This window comes from Phoxinus phoxinus (genome assembly GCF_949152265.1).
Source record: "Phoxinus phoxinus genome assembly, chromosome: 8".
Taxonomy (NCBI): Eukaryota; Metazoa; Chordata; class Actinopteri; order Cypriniformes; family Leuciscidae; genus Phoxinus; species Phoxinus phoxinus.
Window position 1 is genome coordinate 35838049 of NC_136883.1, and position 19679 is coordinate 35857727.

At 36.9% G+C, this 19679-nt stretch overlaps 1 protein-coding gene across 8 annotated transcripts in view; it reads right to left on the minus strand.

Annotated features, from left to right (window-relative positions):
* The window catches only part of lekr1 (Leucine-, glutamate- and lysine-rich protein 1), a 157696-nt gene that overhangs the window by 20912 nt on the left and 117105 nt on the right, over window positions 1–19679 (minus strand). For 5 of the 8 annotated variants that reach the window (XR_013798677.1, XR_013798679.1, XR_013798680.1 and 2 more), the window contains exons 13-14: window positions 5041–5634; window positions 159–335 (exon numbers count right to left, since the gene is read on the minus strand). Coding sequence is in view for 1 of the 8 variants with exons in the window: in XM_079621608.1 (XP_079477734.1) it covers window positions 5221–5634 (414 nt within the window). In the remaining 7 variants the exon portion in view is untranslated. Of the gene's footprint in view, window positions 1–158; window positions 336–3580; window positions 5635–19679 lie in introns of those variants that run through there. The other 3 variants (XR_013798683.1, XR_013798678.1, XM_079621608.1) reach the window with 3 other exon arrangements.

A 19679-nucleotide genomic window follows, 5' to 3' on the forward strand; every position in this document is an offset into this window, starting at 1 on the left:
TGGTTTAAAAAAAAATGGATGGATGAGCTGGTTAAAAAGACAAAGTCAAATTAAGTCAAATTCTAAATGCCATATTAATATCCTGAGGGGTTTTTAAGAGAAACTGTAATGATTTCACTAGACCACCAGATGGAGACAGAGGTGTTATCAAACAATACCTTTACCATGTCCATCCATCCATCCATCCGTTCTTCAAACCGCTTGTCGTATGTAGGGTCGCAGGGATGCTGAATCCTATTCCAGCGACTCGGGCCAAAAGCAGGGAAACGTCCTGGACTTTCTAATCGATGTGACTTATTCATGAGTCAGCACTAATGACTGATGCTCGTTTCCACCTAGTAAAAATACACAAGGTAATTGTGAGAGAAAGATAAAAGTCATAATTACGAGACAAAGCCAAAATTTTGAGATATAGTCACATTTATGAGGTAGCCTAAGTCACAAATATGAGATATACAGTCACAATTTTGAAACAAAGATGCAATTATGAGATATAAAGATGCAATTGTGAGATATAAAGTTGCAATTGTGAGATATAAAGTTGCAATTGTGAGATACAAAGATGCAATTGTGAGATACAAAGATGCAATTGTGAGATATAAAGTTGCAATTGTGAGATATAAAGATGCAATTGTGAGATATAAAGTTGCAATTGTGAGATATAAAGATGCAATTGTGAGATATAAAGATGCAATTGTGAGATATAAAGTTGCAATTGTGAGATACTAAATGCAATTGTGAGATATAAAGTTGCAATTGTGAGATACAAAGATGCAATTGTGAGATATAAAGATGCAATTGTGAGATATAAAGTTGCAATTGTGAGATACAAAGATGCAATTGTAAGATACAAAGATGCAATTGTGAGATACAAAGATGCAATTGTGAGATATAAAGATGCAATTGTGAGATATAAAGTTGCAATTGTGAGATACAAAGATGCAATTGTAAGATACAAAGATGCAATTGTGAGATATAAAGTTGCAATTGTGAGATACAAAGATGCAATTGTGAGATATAAAGATGCAATTGTGAGATATAAAGATGCAATTGTGAGATACAAAGATGCAATTGTGAGATACAAAGATGCAATTGTGAGATACAAAGATGCAATTGTGAGATATAAAGTTGCAATTGTGAGATATAAAGATGCAATTGTGAGATATAAAGTTGCAATTGTGAGATACAAAGATGCAATTGTGAGATATAAAGATGCAATTGTGAGATATAAAGATGCAATTGTGAGATACAAAGATGCAATTGTGAGATACAAAGATGCAATTGTGAGATACAAAGATGCAATTGTGAGATATAAAGTTGCAATTGTGAGATACAAAGATGCAATTGTGAGATACAAAGATGCAATTGTGAGATACAAAGATGCAATTGTGAGATACAAAGATGCAATTGTGAGATATAAAGTTGCAATTGTGAGATATAAAGATGCAATTGTGAGATATAAAGTTGCAATTGTGAGATATAAAGTTGCAATTGTGAGATACAAAGATGCAATTGTGAGATATAAAGATGCAATTGTGAGATATAAAGTTGCAATTGTGAGATACAAAGATGCAATTGTGAGATATAAAGATGCAATTGTGAGATATAAAGTTGCAATTGTGAGATACAAAGATGCAATTGTGAGATACTAAATGCAATTGTGAGATATAAAGATGCAATTGTGAGATACAAAGATGCAATTGTGAGATACAAAGATGCAATTGTGAGATATAAAATGCAATTGTGAGATATAAAGTTGCAATTGTGAGATATAAAGTTGCAATTGTGAGATACAAAGATGCAATTGTGAGATATAAAGATGCAATTGTGAGATATAAAGTTGCAATTGTGAGATACAAAGATGCAATTGTAAGATACAAAGATGCAATTGTGAGATATAAAGTTGCAATTGTAAGATACAAAGATGCAATTGTGAGATATAAAGTTGCAATTGTGAGATACAAAGATGCAATTGTGAGATATAAAGTTGCAATTGTGAGATACAAAGATGCAATTGTGAGATACAAAGATGCAATTGTGAGATATAAAGATGCAATTGTGAGATATAAAGTTGCAATTGTGAGATATAAAGTTGCAATTGTGAGATATAAAGATGCAATTGTGAGATATAAAGTTGCAATTGTGAGATATAAAGTTGCAAATTATTATCAGCACAGATCCATCCAAACAAAAATGAAGCACTCTTTTTTCATTCACATTTTACACTGCCTTCCGATTTTATGAAGATTAATATTTCCTGCTGCTTTACAGTCCAAAAAAATGAAACAAAAAACCTGTCAGAACAAGTTCTGCTCAATATCTATAGATACATTAAGATCCTGTTCGCCTCCATAGACATGATGAAATCATACAAAACTGTATTCTTCTTCGGCTTCCTGACTTCTGAGTTAAGAGACTGACATTTCTAAAAAAAAACACAAATGCTTCCTCTGTGACTTCGGTTGGCACTCATTTAAAGACTTCCATTCACTTTAGAAAGAGTTTAAGAGTTTAGATGAGCAAAAGCAGGACGTGTGAAGGAGGATCGCAGGACACAGCTCAGCTAATGACAAAAAAACGTTTTATAAAGCTAACTTCAAATTCATTTTAGTACTTTTTTTAGTGTAGTCTGCTTTTTGTATTTAGTATAATAGCACACTTGAACTTTTTTTTGTGAGGGAAGAATAAAGTCTCTGGTTCAAGAGTTCAGCAGGAAGAGAGGATGTGAGCTTGAACTTATGACAGTCAGATTGGAGTAAACATCATGCTTGTCCAAGAATGAGACGGATATAGCTATACACTCCAAAATACCTCAGCAGAAAAAGTGACTGATTAAGAGCAATGTCAGGTCAAGTCATCATTACATAACTGGGAAATAAAGCTGTTGTTCAGCTGAAGTCATGTGGTGATTCACTTCTGTTGTAAAGATCTACAATTATTAAATTAGTGCATTTCATCTAAAAAGTAATAAAAGAACATTTATTTCATACAAAGTACACTACAAAACCATTAACTGACATATCGCTTGAGACTTACTTATATAAATATTATAATTAAACTTTATTTGGAGTACTTCTTTACTGCACAATGCACATTTCTTAATATTAAGCCTAAAATGTGTTTAATATCACTATTAATAAAGATAGTATGATCTCTGTATAATCAGTCTTTCAATGCAAGAGAACATTAAGTGTCCCCAAGCAAGTCAGAGGCGATTAAATATCCTGGTTTCCGTTACAAATTTGCACAAAACTTTTAACGATATTTTCTAAATGTTAATAAAATGATTGCAAAATGACGCCGATGTTATGTGACTAATGTGTTTTTTTGTGTGTATTTTTTGCCAAAAATCATGGCAACGGATGTTGGTAGCCTATAGGTTTATGTACATCACAGCCATTATTTGTAATGTTATCCAAGCATTAATGGCAAGGAAAGCCTCTTACAACGAGAGCTTCAACGTCTGCTTCTGCTTCAACGTCTTGATAAATTGTGTCATTTCTTATCAGACAGTAATAATCTTATGTCTCTCTTAAGTCTCTTCTGCTCCAGGCTGCCTTTGTTTAGATCAAAATACAGTAAAACATAATATTTTGAAATATTATTACAATTTAAAATAACTTTTCTAATTTAACGTTTTAAAATGCCATTATTCCTGTGATCAAAGCTGAATTTAAGCTTCAGTGTCACATGATCCTTCAGAAAGCATTCTAATATGCTGACATTTCTTTCATCATCAAACAGTTGTGATGCTTTGATGAATAAAGTACAACAAATCTTTCAACATGTGCTTCCTCTACTAAGTTTGATTTAGGAAGTGATATGAATGCCACACACAGCCATTGTCAGAGGAGGGATAGACAGACCGAAGAGAAAAAACATTGGTACAAAGAGATCAAAGTTAGTTAGAGAAAAAAGCAGCAAGAATCCCTCCAGAAAGAGGAATAGCAGAGTGTGTGTATCCGTGTGCCAGATACAGTAGATCCGTGTGGGTGGATGTAGGCGAGCATTTTTGAGACTTCATTTCATGGGAATGTTTGTGTGGGTAATCTTTATGGACTGGGAGTGTGCACATCTGTGGGTGGCTCAAATATGTGTGAGAATGTGTGTTCTTGGCTGAGGGGCATCAGTGTGTGCCGTTATGAAGAATGCAGAAAACCATTGATCTCTCTCACAAACATAAAACACATTCATTTGAATGTGTCAAGAGGTGCACTACATAAGACAAGGATGATGATGGATGGACGTGGTAAAGGTATTGTTGGATAACACATCTGCTGGATAATGTGTTCCTTTAGTGTGTAATGTATCTGGTTGTATACGTACTGTATGTGTACAATCTGCAAAGATACAAAGCTCACAGTCTCCCACAAAGGAATGTATTCGATCTAACAGAGCAGACCTGCCTAAAATACCTCGATCGAAGACCAGATAATTACTTTCTCAAACGTCTGTGTCACAAGGTGAAATATTAGCATAATGGCCACCCAAAGGCATGCGCAAAGACGACGGCGCTTCAGTGAATCGTAGTGTTGTCCTCATGACACCGTGTGTTTGGAAAACTAATGTGCATTAAACACTAAATTAGTTGTTCCAATTTATCAGACTAAGTATATCAGTTTAGTATACCAAAATTTCCATTGCAGGGTATTTATATTAAGTACATATATATGTAAATGTATGTGTAGTATACTTCGCATAAAACAAATGTATTTCAAATACATTTTTGTATTTATTTCTCCCTATGGATTTTACAGAGGTCAGAACAGTCACCAGCTTTCCCACACGACTTTCAAAATAAAAGTCTTGAATCGGTAAAACATTTAGAATGATGTTTTTTAGTCTCTCTGTGAGAAACACGGGTCTGAGAGACTGTCAATCAGAATCTGGACCACTCTAATCGGTGACATCGGACCTAGCGGAGCCTAGCGGAAATCCACTGCAGGCGAGCTGAGATGAAAACCCAAATGCAGTTCATTGAAACACAAAGTAAACAGAACTTGATTTGAGCAGACTAGACAGAACTTGAACAGAACTCACCAACAGGCACAATGGAAACATGAGGGCTAAATGCTGCGTTCACGCCATGTCGAAACTACTGGCGTCTCGGGAAACACGAGTCACATGACACTAGACAATATACAAAATAAAAGACATCAAAACATGAACAGACGTGACTCCTAGAAGAATACTGAGCACACCATCTGTGTTTAGGGAGAATCAGAGCTTGTCCTGTCTGCTCCTCGCCCCGCCGAAGCTTTTGCACAGGTCGTTCACTGAAGAGACTCTCTCTTTGCTGATTTTGGGCAGGGTGGGTGTTGGCCGGGATGATCCATGCCAGGACGCCTCACTTCTTCCCACGCTAGCAGAACGACTCCCAGCCACACACAGTCTGGATGAGGTGCTGCTGTGGTTGCGTATCGGAGGATGGGAAGGGCTGGGATTGACTCTGGGGACGGGGAGGTCTGAGTTCATAACTGTGGATCTGGAGAGTCGGGTGTGTGACTGGCTCTCGTGTGGTTTAAGGGTGGAGTGTCTGAGTTCCTGAAGCTGCTCTTTGGCCAGTGTCAGCGCTGCTGTCAGTTCTTCCCTTTCTTCACACTCACGCCTTACGGTTTCCTCAAGAAGGGACTTCTACAAATCAAGGAGAGAAAAAAAGGTGGAGGGATGGAAACAGAAAACTTCATACCTTCTCACAGGCCAATAAAACCCTTACATACAACAAAAATCAAACTAAATGAAAAGTAGCTACAATAGCTTTAAACTTATAAAATGCCTTTACCTTAATTTACAGTAAATATGTAACCCATTTTTTTTGGGACACTTTTAGCAAGCAGTTCATTCAAATGTCTATAACGAATGTGTCTAATATGCTTCTGCTGCTTAGTTAAGTTTTCATGCCTTTGAATTAATATGTTTTGTATACGTTGTTGGTTACCCTTGATAAAAAGAAGTACACTTCAGCATTCTTCCTTTTTGGCAATGTGAGGTTAAGACGCGTGTCGGCAGAGCTGACTGTTTCTTATACACGAAATCATATATATTCTAAATCATGTTTATTAGGGTTACAGTAGCAAAAATAAATAAAAAAACAAGAAGAAATGAGTAAGAACAAAAACGCCCAGCCCACAACGAGAACTGGTATAGTGCTGGGAAGTCTTAAGAAGCCCGGTCACATCTCAATGAGCCAGGAGCGAGCAAAGCAACAAGCTTCGATAAAAGAAAACATCTCAGCTTCGATCCACAAGTCAATGGTGGCTCTACAAGAATCAGTGACTGGTCTAAAGGAGACTTGGGCAAGTTTCCAGTGTCTCTTGTGAGGCACAGACACACACTCACGGGCGATAACTTCACAGCGCTGGCTGCGGATGAAATAAAACTCTGAAAGACAAAACTCGACATGACTGGATTGAGATGATGACTTCTAAATCCGGTCGACAGCGGATCACAGGATCAACAGTCTAGAGAACGGTGAGAAAGGCCCAATTGGAATCAATGTTTGTGCCCAAACCCACGGGAAGGTCCTCCCCCTCGCCTCGATGTGTGCTTTCATAAATTCGGAGAAGAAGAAAGGAGAAGGAAAAAGCGCTATGGAATGGGTCGGACAACATGAGGCAAAATACAAAGACTCTTTGAGGATCTGTCCATCTCCGCCGATCTCGCTTTAAACCCGTCAAACAGTTGCTGAAGGATGTCCGATTCCAGCTGCCATTCCTCCAGTACGACTACCAGTTCACGGAGGATGAAACATTGCTTTTTAATACGCCTGATGAAGCTCAACGGATTGCTACACGTGACTAACTCTTGATATTATTGCAGCAATGTTGGGAATTTCAGAAGAGTCATGTTAACTACTATAGGCAGGCCTGAGACATTTAAAATTTCAGTGCACCCTTTTTTTTAAGTGCACTTTTTGTTTTAGGGTGTTTATATGCTTTCCTCTGTGTTTACAATTTCAATGCCCTATTTTCATAATTCATTAAGTAGGTCATTGATCCTGCAATTGATAGCAGGTTTAAAATGCTCTAAGTGACATGCTTTAACCGATCGAACTCAGAGAGTGAGAGTAAATGGCAGTCTTTCAGCCCCCCTGACAACATCTACAGGTTCTCCTCAGGGATGTGTTTTGTCTCCCTTATTGTACATTTTATATACAAATGATTGTGTAAGTAAACATAAAAATAGGTACTTTTTAAAATTTGCAGACGACACAGTTATTGTAAGTCTTCTAGAAGAAAATGAAACGTGCCATGGTCCACTGGTTGATGATTTCGTGAAGTGGTGTGATGATGCATGTTTGCAGATTAATGTATCCAAGACAAAAGACATGAGTATTGATTTTAGAAAACAAACACATCCTTCCCAAGACACATTTGTTAAGAACAATAAGGTTGAATGTGTGGATAGTTATAAATATCTCGGAACAATTATTGATGAAAAATGTAGGTTTGATTTGAACACAGAGGCCCTGTGTAAAAAGGGACAGCAGCGCCTTTACTGTCTTAGACAATTAAGATCATTTAACAAAGACAAAACTCTGATGGAATTATTCTATAAGTCTTATATAGAGCCAGTGTTGTCCTTTTCCATTATCTGCTGGTTTGGAAATCTTAGTGTGAAATACAAAAATGCACTAAAAACATTAGTTAAAAACAGTGGGAAGATTATAGGTAAAGAGCAAAGAAGCTTGACAGTTTTGTTTAACAGAAATGTTTTGAGTCGAGTCCATTCTGTGATTTCAGACAGTGGACACTTCTTATACCCAGAGTTCTCTATGTTGCCCTCAGGTCGTCGCTATAGATTACCAAAGATTAAAAATAATCGATACAAATACTCTTTTGTTCCGAGTGCAATTAGACTATTAAATAAGTCTTAAAGGTATTTTTAAGGTTTTTATATTTTTATTTTTTGTAATACGTGTTATTTATTACCATGATGTATTGTATGTGTCAGTTTTTTTTGTCTGTTGACCTGTGCTGCAACCAAATTGCCCAAAAGGGATCTTAATAAAAGCTTGACTTGACTTGAGGTCTGCTATATTATAACACACTTTACTTATTCAGTGCTAATTAAAGGTGCAGTAAGCAATTTCTGAGAAACGCTGTTGAAAGTGGATCTGACCGAGCACTAGGCTTGCTACGATAGTCGGTGTTACCGGTGTTACACGGTGTTCAGTCACAACACCAGTTTCATCACTTGCCCACCGCGGCACCATAAAAATAAAAACAGTTTAAAGTGTTAAAAATATTGAACGCAATTGACTAGCGTTGTATGATCACGCTATTATTAATGTGAATGCTTTTAAACCCTTCAAGCGTGACAAGACTAAAGAGACCGCGCTGTAAGTCCTGCCTATTACACACACACTCGACCCACAGAAGAGACCCGCGTCAGTAGCCTATTGAGTTCTCTTTCGGGCTTGAACAAACCATAACACACAAATTATGCCAAAATGCCTGTTTTATCGAGTATCCTCATAAGAGCAGTCATGATTTAAATAAAGTCTAAAATGAACGTAGAGAAAATGGGACGCGTGTCGGATCGCGTCTCTGTCAGCAGCGGCTGGTCTTAAAGTGTCATTAATGTTAATCAAAGAACAAAGGTAAGAGAGTAAATGACTCACTCAGACCCAGCGCCAGGAGGATTATTATACCGGTAGCCTAATAATCATGAATGCACTCCGATTTCTTTTAACACATCTCCGGCGAACGGCTTCATTTGATTTTTTATTGACAGAAAAAACAGTGTGATTAGGTTAACAACAGTTAAAAAGTAAATCAGCATCTCAACTTATTCCGAAGATTAGGAACATATCTAAAGGAAATTACAATTGGTCCCCAGGAAATTAATTATATTTTTCAAAACTATTATTAATTTACGCATAACGATTCTCTTATGTTAACATTCCAGGCTAATGTAAACTTTCCCACAGTTAAAGACGATCAAAAGAGAAATCTAGATAAACCTTTACAACTTACAAGAGATTAAAGGATTAAATCAAATCCACACAGAGCGGTAAAGCCCCGGGACAAGACGGATTCCCCGTCAAGATCTGTAGAAAATTATCCTCAAAATTGTCTTCTTAATATGTTCAATTATTCTTTTGAACAGTCCATCAAGTGTTAAGGCCCGTTCACACCAAGGACTATATAACTATACAGATAACGATAAAGATGTAGTTCTAAATCATTCTCAATATTAAAGAATATAGTTCACACCACAACTATAAAAATAACGGCACAGGGAAACTACTTGGACTTTCAGAACGATTTTATCCAGCTGATGAATGATAAAAACATTGACAGCCAATCAGAATCCGTCCTGCTTTAAAGAGCTCGAGCATTTAAAGTGACAGACAAGCACGCCTTTGTTAGCTAATATAGTTATCTTTATTGTTATCGTTCTTGGTGTGAACAGGCCTTTACACAGGACCATATCCCAGTTTCCTGAAGCCAGATAAAGACATTGATTGTATACTATAGGCCGATTTTCTTATTAAAGGGATAGTTCACCCAAAAAAGAATAAAAACTCATACAGGTTTGGATGAGTGAGTAAATTATGACAGAATTCAATTTTTTGAGTGAACTTTCCCTTTAAATGTGGATGTTAAAATATTATCTAAAGTATTGGCTAAAAAAAAAAAGAGCATATAATACCAGATATTTCACAAGACCAGACGGGCTTCATTAAGGGACGTCACTCCATTATTACTTAAAAACGTCTTGATGTTGTGTATTCTTCTGCATCAGACATTAGTGATTATTTCTCTACACACCGAGAAAGCATTTTATAGAGTCGAATGGAAATATTTATTTGCATTAGACAAATTTGGATTGGGCTCAAAATTCACTCCCTGGACTCGCCTGCTTTATCAACCAAACAAACTGTTGACAGAAAGCCTGAACCCTTCGCTGTTTAGTTTGGCTAAAGAGCCATATCATCACTCAGATTGGTTATTGGTGGTCTGAACAGAATGGGTGTCGAGTATAAAGTTTCCTTATCAAAAATCTATCACACGTCTCTCAAGTTGTGAAAATATTAAAATACTTTCCACGTTATAAACTAAACTTCACTAAAAGTATTTGCATCCCTATAAACCATTGACGTTCAGATTTTGGAAACAGACTTGCCCTTTTGTATGTCAAAATCAGGATGTAAGTACTTAGGAATTAATATTACTTGCTCGGTTTAAAGCAAATTACAATCCTTGAATCTTAAACTTGAATTTAACTTACTTCCGAGGGTGGAGTGTTTTATGTCTTTAGCTGGTAAAATCAATGTTAAAAACCCAGATTATTGTATTTGTTTCAGAGTCTGCCGATTCTCTTGCCAAAGTCCTTTAAAAAAAAAAAGGCTTTTCCCTGGGAAACTCCCACATGAAATCCTCATGTTTTCTCAGCTGTCAAACTAGATTCAACTGTCAAACAATGGCAGCATTTGGGCCAAGTTACGATTAATGACTTTTTTATTGGTAATATTTTTGCTAATTAAAGTAATCTTGTTCAATTTAATCCTCAAAAACTGATTTTTATCTCTCGATATCTTCAAGTTTGTCACATCATCGGAGAGCATATCTAAAGTCCGCTGAGATGAAGCTGTAGTCCGAGTCAGATGAAAGTTCATTAAAGTAAAAGCAACTTGGCTAAACTGTTCACAGATGAAACATGCGATCGCTGCAATGCTTCCAAGGCAGATGTTACCCATATGTTACGGTCATGTTCTACGCAGAGAACAGTTTCTTAGATGTTAAACACAGCGTTTAAATGAAGAATTCACCCGAACCCAATAATGACTCCGTTAGATGTCAGACGATGTTCAAACATCTGAAGATAAAGAAAATGCCTTGGCTTTTGCAACCTTTATAGCTATAGAAAGAACAGTAAAAGTTGTACAGTAAATTGAGAAATAACCGCCCTTCTTCCCATCACGTGTTTTGGTTTCATTTTCAATGACTTTTAGTTTGTTTCTCTTTGTTTCCTGGCTCCTTTGTTCACATGTTCCCGCTTGTCTTGGGTTGTCATGGTTATTAATTGTTTGAGTTATTTCTCACACCTGTCGCTCATTAGCTCATTAGTTGTTGTGTATATAATTCGCTCAGAAAACTAAAAACTTTTAATGCTTTTTGTTCATTTATACCGTTTTGGGCCTGAAAGACAAACGTTTGAAAGCTTTTGTGTCTGTGTAAACCACAAAAACGCATGTGTATTATGTGTTTCTTTAGGCACATAATGTTTCTTCAACAAAGTGACAGCTAACTACTGGCCTGCATAGCCTAAAACAGCAAAATACAGCATTTTTGTTTGTTTTTTTGCAGATCTGTGTGAACATTTTGATAATGTTGTCATCTGTATGTGAAAAAAGGACCGAAAATGTCAACGAAAAAAATTTAAACATTGACAATGATTTATCAAGTTTTGTTTTGAGTCATCATCTGCTCAAAATCATCATCTTTTCAGCCTATAGAAGAAAAAAGAACATCATCCATTAAATCCAGTTACATCATAATCCACCACCCCTTTAAGATGATTTCACTTGAAAGTGTAACAGGGAAAGTCCACTTGGAAAGACTCTGGAGCAGCTGGATGCTGACGTGAGCACACGAGGAGTCACGAATGCCGTTGGAAACTCACATGTTTGTGTGAAACTCCAGCATCTTCACGCTCGAGGGAGAGGGAGTTCCTACACTAACTGTTCTCAGGCCATGAGGAGCATCTGCATGATGACACCAGATACAGTCTTCAGGTGAAACTCTGACATCTAGTGGTCATAATGAGACACTGCAGTACACAGATCACTTCCACGGTCTCAGCCTGGTTTATGAAATTAATTCATAATGGCGCTCATTAACGCTGGTTTCTGATTGGCTGACAGAGGTTCTAAACGTTCTATAACTGCAAAGCTATGAAGCAGTTACAGGTTTTTAAAGTTATTATTGTTAACAAACTATTTTAATTGTTTGGGAAATAAAGCTGGAATTTTTTTTTTGTATATATATATATGAAATATGATATAATATAATATGAAAAACAAAAATGCGAAATGTTGGCAAATAGTGGAAATGAGTTTCAAAACTAAAATGACTAATTGGAAATAAATCAATCAATCAAAAGAAACCAAATAGGTCTAATAGTAAAAGACAAAAAGCACATAAAATTACTAATTAAACCTGAAAATATAAGAATAAAAGCTAATATATATAGCCTATATATATATATCATATATATCAGCTTTTATTCTTATATTTTCAGGTTATATATATATAATAATATAAGCTAATACAAAAAAAAACACATATATATATATATATATATATATATATATATATATATATATATATATATTAGCTTTTTTTTATTAGCTGATATTATTATATTAGCTTTTATTTATATTTTATTTTATTTTAACTATAATAGTAGGCCTATTTAAATCATTCTATAATAATACTGGTTTGTAGGTCACATTACACTTGTATGCAAATATTGTGTCCATCTATGAAAAGCAGGGCAGTTTCAGTGATTGTTTTGATTAGAACATATTCAAATAAAAACATACAAAAAAAATGCATTCACAACTAATGAGCAAATATTCTTCCTATCATGGCAGCATCTCTGTGTGCATTCATTTTCAGTAATAGTCTGTTGTCAATCATTTCAAAGATATATGTTGATAACATGGCTTGGCAAAATAATATAGGTTATTATAATGCTAGACACAATAAATGTGTGTGTTAATCCTGATTTGGACTGTAGCTCATGTACCAGCGCTGATCAAAAACATACACTCAATTTCTTCCCTGCAGCTCATAACCACACACACACACACACACACACACACACACACACACACACACACACACACACACACACACACACACACACACACACACACACACACACACACACACACACACACACACACACACACACACACACACACACACACACACACACACACACACACACACACACACACACACACACACACACACACACACACACACACACACACACACCAGCCATGCATGCCGCTCATCTAAACACACACACATTTAACAAGCCATACACTCTCTAACTGTACCGGAGAGACTAGTGAGAGAGAGTGAGTGTATGTGTGTGTGTGTGTGTGTGTGTGTGTGTGTGTGTGTGTGTGTGTGTAAAGGTCAAACGCTATACGGGCTTGTGTATCTTGTGTAGACAGTGGCCTTTGCTTCACTTCTGCTCGTCTGACACATGAAGCCGCAGAGAGTTGATATCACAGCGTGAGCAAAGCTGAGGGGATGGAGAGAGATGAATGATGATCTCAGTGACGAGAGCTAAGAGTCAGACATGTCACATATTACAGATTTGATCAAGTAAAGCAAATTAAGTTTTTAATAATTCCCATTGGCTCACTCCTGTTGGCCATTTTAGAGTTTATGGCAAATAACCATTCTATGGGGTCAGTTTAAAAAAAAAGAAGAAATAAATACTTTTATTCAGAAATGGCACATTAATTGGATCAAAAGTGACATTAAAGACTTTTATAACGTTACTAAATATTCTATTTCAAATGAATGTTGTTTCTTCTCAAAGAATCCTGAAAATGTTCCTTGAGAACCAAATTTGCATATTATAATGATTATTAAAGGATCATGAGACATTGAAGTAATAGCTGCTGAACGTGTGTGTGTGTGTGTGTGTGTGTGTGTGTGTGTGTGTGTGTGTGTGTGTGTGTGTGTGTGTGTGTGTGTGTGTGTGTGTGTGTGTGTGTGTGTGTGTGTGTGTGTGTGTAAAGGATGGATAAACAGAAGACACTTGTTTATATTGTCAAATAAATGAAGTGTAAGGAGAAATACTAAAATTGTCGTACTATACAAACACAGAAATGTTAGATATGAATGAAAAGAGTCAGGGGTTAAAGAGTCATTTTAAGAGCAATGGTGCATGTAACATCTCAAATACTTCAGGACTTCAGCCTCACATCAGGCAAACGCTGCATGTATGGCTATTAACGGATTAAGAGGAAACATTAATCCACTTTAGAGGAGATTGCCTCATGTACACTTGTGTAAACATTATATACTTAACATGTTTGGCATGAGCAGTGGCATGTGGTCTTCTGAAAAGAAACCATGCAAACTCTCGAAAGGGGGGCAGTGGTGGCCTAATGGATAGAGAGTCGGACTTATAACCCAAAGGTCACAGGTTCAAGTTTAAGGAAATGTAGGTGGAGGGAGTGAATGAACAGCGCTCTCTTCTTCTCTCATTACCCACAACTGATGTGCCCTTGAGCAAACCAACCAATCAGCAATAATTCACAGTGTGTGTGTGTGTGTGTGTGTTCAACACTCACTTCTTTTTTTTTTTTTTTTTTTTTTTTTTTTTTTTTTTTTTTCTTTTTTTTTTTTTTTTTTTTTTTTTTATTGGCAAAACTTCACACGTACAAAACCCAAACAAAGTGTAAAAGACATAAAACATACAACATACAATGATTGTTTGATATTATATGGAAAAATATGGAGAGAGCATGTTTCACACATTCAACATAAGAAAAGAGGAAAAAAAAATAAATAAAAAAAATAAAAATAAAAAAAAGGGGTTGGTTACCATAAGGGTGGAAAAGGAGGGCGTGTATGTGCGTGCGAGTGCCTGTGTGTGTGTGTGTGTGTGTGTGTGCGCGTATGAATAAACCTGTGTGTGTGTGTGTGTGTGTGTGTGTGAGTGCGTAGGAATAAACATGACCGTGCGTGTATGTTTGTGTATGATTAAGTGTTCTGTGTTTGAATGTTGAGATCAGCAGGACGGGTGTAGTATTGGTTGTTATAATTAAAGTTAAAGTACTGTCCCATAGTTATAGGAGGGGATGAGTTGGGTTGGGTTGGGTCAGGCTCAACGGATCTTTCCTCAGACTGCTCCAGCCCTCACCGGGGCCGAGGAACACAGTAAACCCAGGGGTGGAGTGGGGCTTCGTGGGGATGGGGGAAACCCAGAAATCCTCCCCACCTCTGCCCTCCCCTGCTCCCAACATCAGTTGTTGTCCTACTGACGGGCCAGCTCATTTACACACCCCACTGTCCCTGTAATATGTGCCTTCTAAGTCTAAATGAGGTGTAAGTGCATTAAAAGAGGTGCAGCGCAGGGGGTAGAACTTATTCAGATCCATCCCAAGCACCACCCTTTTCCCTATTGATTGTGTGATTAAATGTATGATGAGATGCATTAAAAAGAGGTAGAGGACAGCAGTGCAGAGCTTCTTCAGGCCCTCCACACAGCACATCCCAGTTCTTAAATATGTATGTGATTGTTGGTCATCTAAAATGAGGAGCATTAAAAAGTGAGGTGTGCAGAGTGGAGCCGGCCCCAGCAGTTACAGTGGAGGAGGAGGTTCGTGGAGGCGCGGTTAAGAGGTGAGGCATGCTCTCCCTCAAGGTAACCCCAGCCCACCCCCCACCAGGGAGCCAGTCTCATGCCCCTGGAGGCTAAAGCCGTACAGAGGAAAATTACAGGTTGTCGGTGTGCCATTCTGGAAATAGGATATAGGGAGGCGTTTTAAGGTTTGTAGTGGAGAGAGAGAAAAAAAATTATCCCCGTCCTGCTGATTTGTCCCTAATGCTGTAGATATGTTATATTGTGAGAAATGAGTTATCTAAGTGGTAAAGGGGTATGGCAAACGACAATAGAGCAAGTTTACTAATATTGATGAGTGATAAATGAAATCGCGAAAACTGAGTCTCGAAAACTGAGTCTCGGGCAGAGGGGGCCAACGGAGCTAAGAATTTAGAAATTTAGAAAGTGCTAGCCAAATGGATGGTGAATCAATTGAGTTTTTTCCAGGGGAGTGATTTGATATTTCTACTGAGATGTGATCCAAAAGTAGGTTTTTCCAAATAGAGATATGAATTTTGTTTTTTGTTTTCCAATTTATGAAGATAGTTTTCTTGGCGACAGCTAACGCGACCAGCAGAGTTTTACTATTCACGATATTTAGGTTGATTGTGGAGATGTCTCCAAGTAGACAAAGAGATGGGGACGACGGGATGGAACAACCAAAGAAAGCGGATAAAATCCCTGTAACCTTTTCCCATAGTTGTTGTATAGGAGTACAGTGCCAGAGAGCATGAATATATGTGTCCCTGCAGTTCTGAGTACAGTGTGAACAGATGTCTGAAGTGGAGCCCATATGAAATAATTTCCGTCCAGTGAGGTGAGTCCTGTGGATAGTCTTGTATTGTATTAACTGTAAATTAGTATTTTTGGTCATGAAAAAAGTGTTTTTGCAGACTTGAGTCCAGAAATCGGCATCAGTGTGAATAGATAAATCCGATTCCCATTTAGCAGTGGGGAGATTTATGATAATGTCTGTTTGTATCACTATTTTGTAGATTTTAGATAGTAGTTTTTTTGAGGATGAAATATTAATTAGTTTTGATATAGGTGGAGCGAGTTCTAAATTGACCATTGGAGTGTTAGTGGTTGGTTTAATTGATGATTTAATTGTTGATTTAATCTGTAGATATTGTAGGTATTGTTTATCGGTGATGCCAAATTTCTGGACCAAGTCCTCAAATGTAGAGAAATTGCCATTGATGAAAATATGTTGCAGATGAGTAATACCTTTATCTTTCCAGGAATTAAAATTGAGTGTTTTATTATTGCAAATGAAATCAGGGTTATTCCAAATTGGGGTGAGTTTCAGATGGGAAAGCTTTGTGTTAGTAATATTGTGGAATTTCCACCAGGCTGTCAGAGTTGAGCTGATTGTAGGTGCTTTGAAACAGGAGTGTTTTTTAATTGTCCGGGTAAAAAAAGGCAGGTCTGAGATCTGAAAGTTATCACACACATTTTGTTCTAAATCTAGCCAGGTAACGTCAGATTGGTTGGGGTGAATCCATCTGTGTACATATTGCAGGTGATTTGCTAAACAGTATAAAGAAAAATTTGGTGCTTCTAATCCTCCAAGGCTCTTTGGTTTCTGAAGGGTGGATAGTTTTATTCTTGGAGTCTTATTTTTCCAATAGAATTTTATAATTGCTGTGTCTAGGGATTTAAACCAGGCGGTGGTTGGTTGTATTGGGGTCATTGAAAGTAGATAGTTTACTTTGGGTAGTATTGTCATTTTGATTGTGGCTATCCTGCCCATGATGGAAAGTGGAAGGTTTGCCCAACGATGGAGGTCTTCCTGAATTGATTTTAGAAGGGGGGTGAAATTTAGAGTAAAAAGATCTGACAGCCTGGGGGAAATTCTTATGCCCAAGTAGGTGATACAGTCAGTGCACAGGGGTATAGGTAATGTGGTGGCCGCTGCATCCCAGCTTTGGGATTGTAATGGGAGAACAGATGATTTATCCCAGTTAATCGAGTATTCTGATATATTGGAAAATGAATGTATGATTTTGATTGTTTCTTGTATTGAAATTTGAGGGTTCTCCAAGAATAGTAGTATGTCATCTGCATAGAGACTAATTTTATGATGCATATTTTTGGTCCTGATGCCTGTAATGAGTATGTCTTGGCGTATGGCGGCTGCTAAAGGTTCGATAAAAATAGTAAACAGTTGAGGTGATAGTGGGCATCCTTGTCTAGTCCCCCTGTGCAACGTGAAGCTTTGTGAGGACAGTCCATTTGTGGTGATAGTGGCTGTCGGTGAAGTGTATAATAGTTTAACCCATTTAATAAATGATTCCCCAAAGCCAAACCGCTCTAAAGTGGAAAACAAGAATTTCCAGTTGACGCGGTCAAATGCTTTCTCAGCGTCTAATGTGACAATGACTGTGTTATTTTCTTGAATTGTACCTTGATGCATAATATTGAACAGTCTACGTGTATTGTTTGCGGCTAGTCTGCCTTTAACAAAGCCTGTTTGATCGGGATGAATTATGGATGGAATAACCTTTTCTAATCTAATTGCTAGAGCCTTCGCCATGATTTTGGTGTCTACATTAATTAATGAAATTGGTCTATAACTCGATGGTAAGGTCGGATCCTTATTAGGTTTGAGTAGAAGCGAAACTGATGCTGTGTTGGAGGTCGCCGGAAGCCTACAGTTGTGTATTGATTCGGTTATCATTCGGATAAAGAGTGGGGCCAATATTGACCAAAAGTGTTTATAGAACTCAGCTGGGAAGCCATCTGGACCAGGTGCTTTATTGTTTGGCATTGAGATAAGTGCAGCCTGAAATTCAGCTTGAGATATTGAAATTTCTAACTCATTTTTTTGGTTCTCGTCAATTTTAGGTAAATTAATTTTCTTAAGAAAGTAGTTAATTTCTTTATTGTCTGGATCTTTTTCTGATGAGTAGAGCTGGTTGTAAAACTGATAGAAGATTTGATTGATTTCACTTGGTGAGTGGGTAAGCTTCCCTGCTGAGTCCTGTAATGCTGTTATCATAGTTTTTTCTTTGTTTCTTTTTATTTGATTTGCCAAATATTTACCCGATTTATTGCTATGATAAAAATTTTCCTGTCTTAACCTGTGTATTAGAAATTGGGTTCGTTTGTTAATTATTCCATTGAGTTCTAATTTATATAAATCTAATTTATTCTTGGTTTCCACTGTTGGTTTAGCCATGTTAATATTTTCGAGATGTTTAATTTTTTGTTCTAAATGCGTTTCTTTTTCCAGTTCAATTTTTTTTTTGTGGACTGAGAATGATATAATAATTCCTCTAAGTACTGTTTTTCCTGTTTCCCATAGAAGAGAGGGCGATAACTCAGAGGAGTCATTTGTTTCTAGAAAGAATGTCCACTCTTTCTTAATGAGGACGTCAAATTGTGAATCTTGGAGTAGAGAGGTGTTAAAACGCCATCTAGGTGTTGTTTTGTGTGTACGAGTCATTGTCCAATTAATTGTGATAGGGGCGTGGTCGCTAATGATAATCGGATGAATTGATGACTGAGATATATTAGAAATCATGGAGTTACTTGTGAGAAAAAAATCCAGGCGGGAATATGAGTGATGGACTGGAGAAAAGAATGAGTATTCTCTACTGCATGGGTGTTGTAAGCGCCAACTGTCAGCAAGACCATAATCAGACATGAATTGTTTTATTGTTGATGTGGATTGCCATATTGGTTTTTTTCTTGAGCTATCAGAACGGTCTAATGAAGGGTCAAGGACTGTATTGAAATCTCCTGCAATTATTACTGGGCAATCAGTCAGATCTGATATGGCAGAAAAAAAAGACTGGAAAAAAGTTGGATCATCTGAGTTTGGGCCATATATATTTCCAATTGTAATTGGGTTATTATCTATTGAGATATTAATGATAATATAGCGCCCTTCAGTATCAACAATTGTAGTATTGTGAATGAATGAAATTTTTTTATGTATCAGTATACAGACTCCTCTTTGTTTTGTATTATAATTTGCAGAAAATACCTGATTATATTGAGATGATTGAATTTTGTTACAATCAGATTTTGCCAAATGAGTTTCTTGAAGGAGACAAATGTCAGCCTGTAATTTATTTAAATGATCAAACACCTTGGCCCTCTTGGCCCGAGACCCAATACCTCGAATATTCCATGTTAGGAAAGACAGTTTGGTCATACTTCAACTGTAATAATTTCTGTCTAATTTAATGTAATGTACAGATGAACATGAGTGGATGGGAGTGTATGAAATGTTATTAATGATTGATTGTGAATGCATGGGAGCATATATTATGAAAACATAAGTTAGTATGAAAAAGAATGAGGAA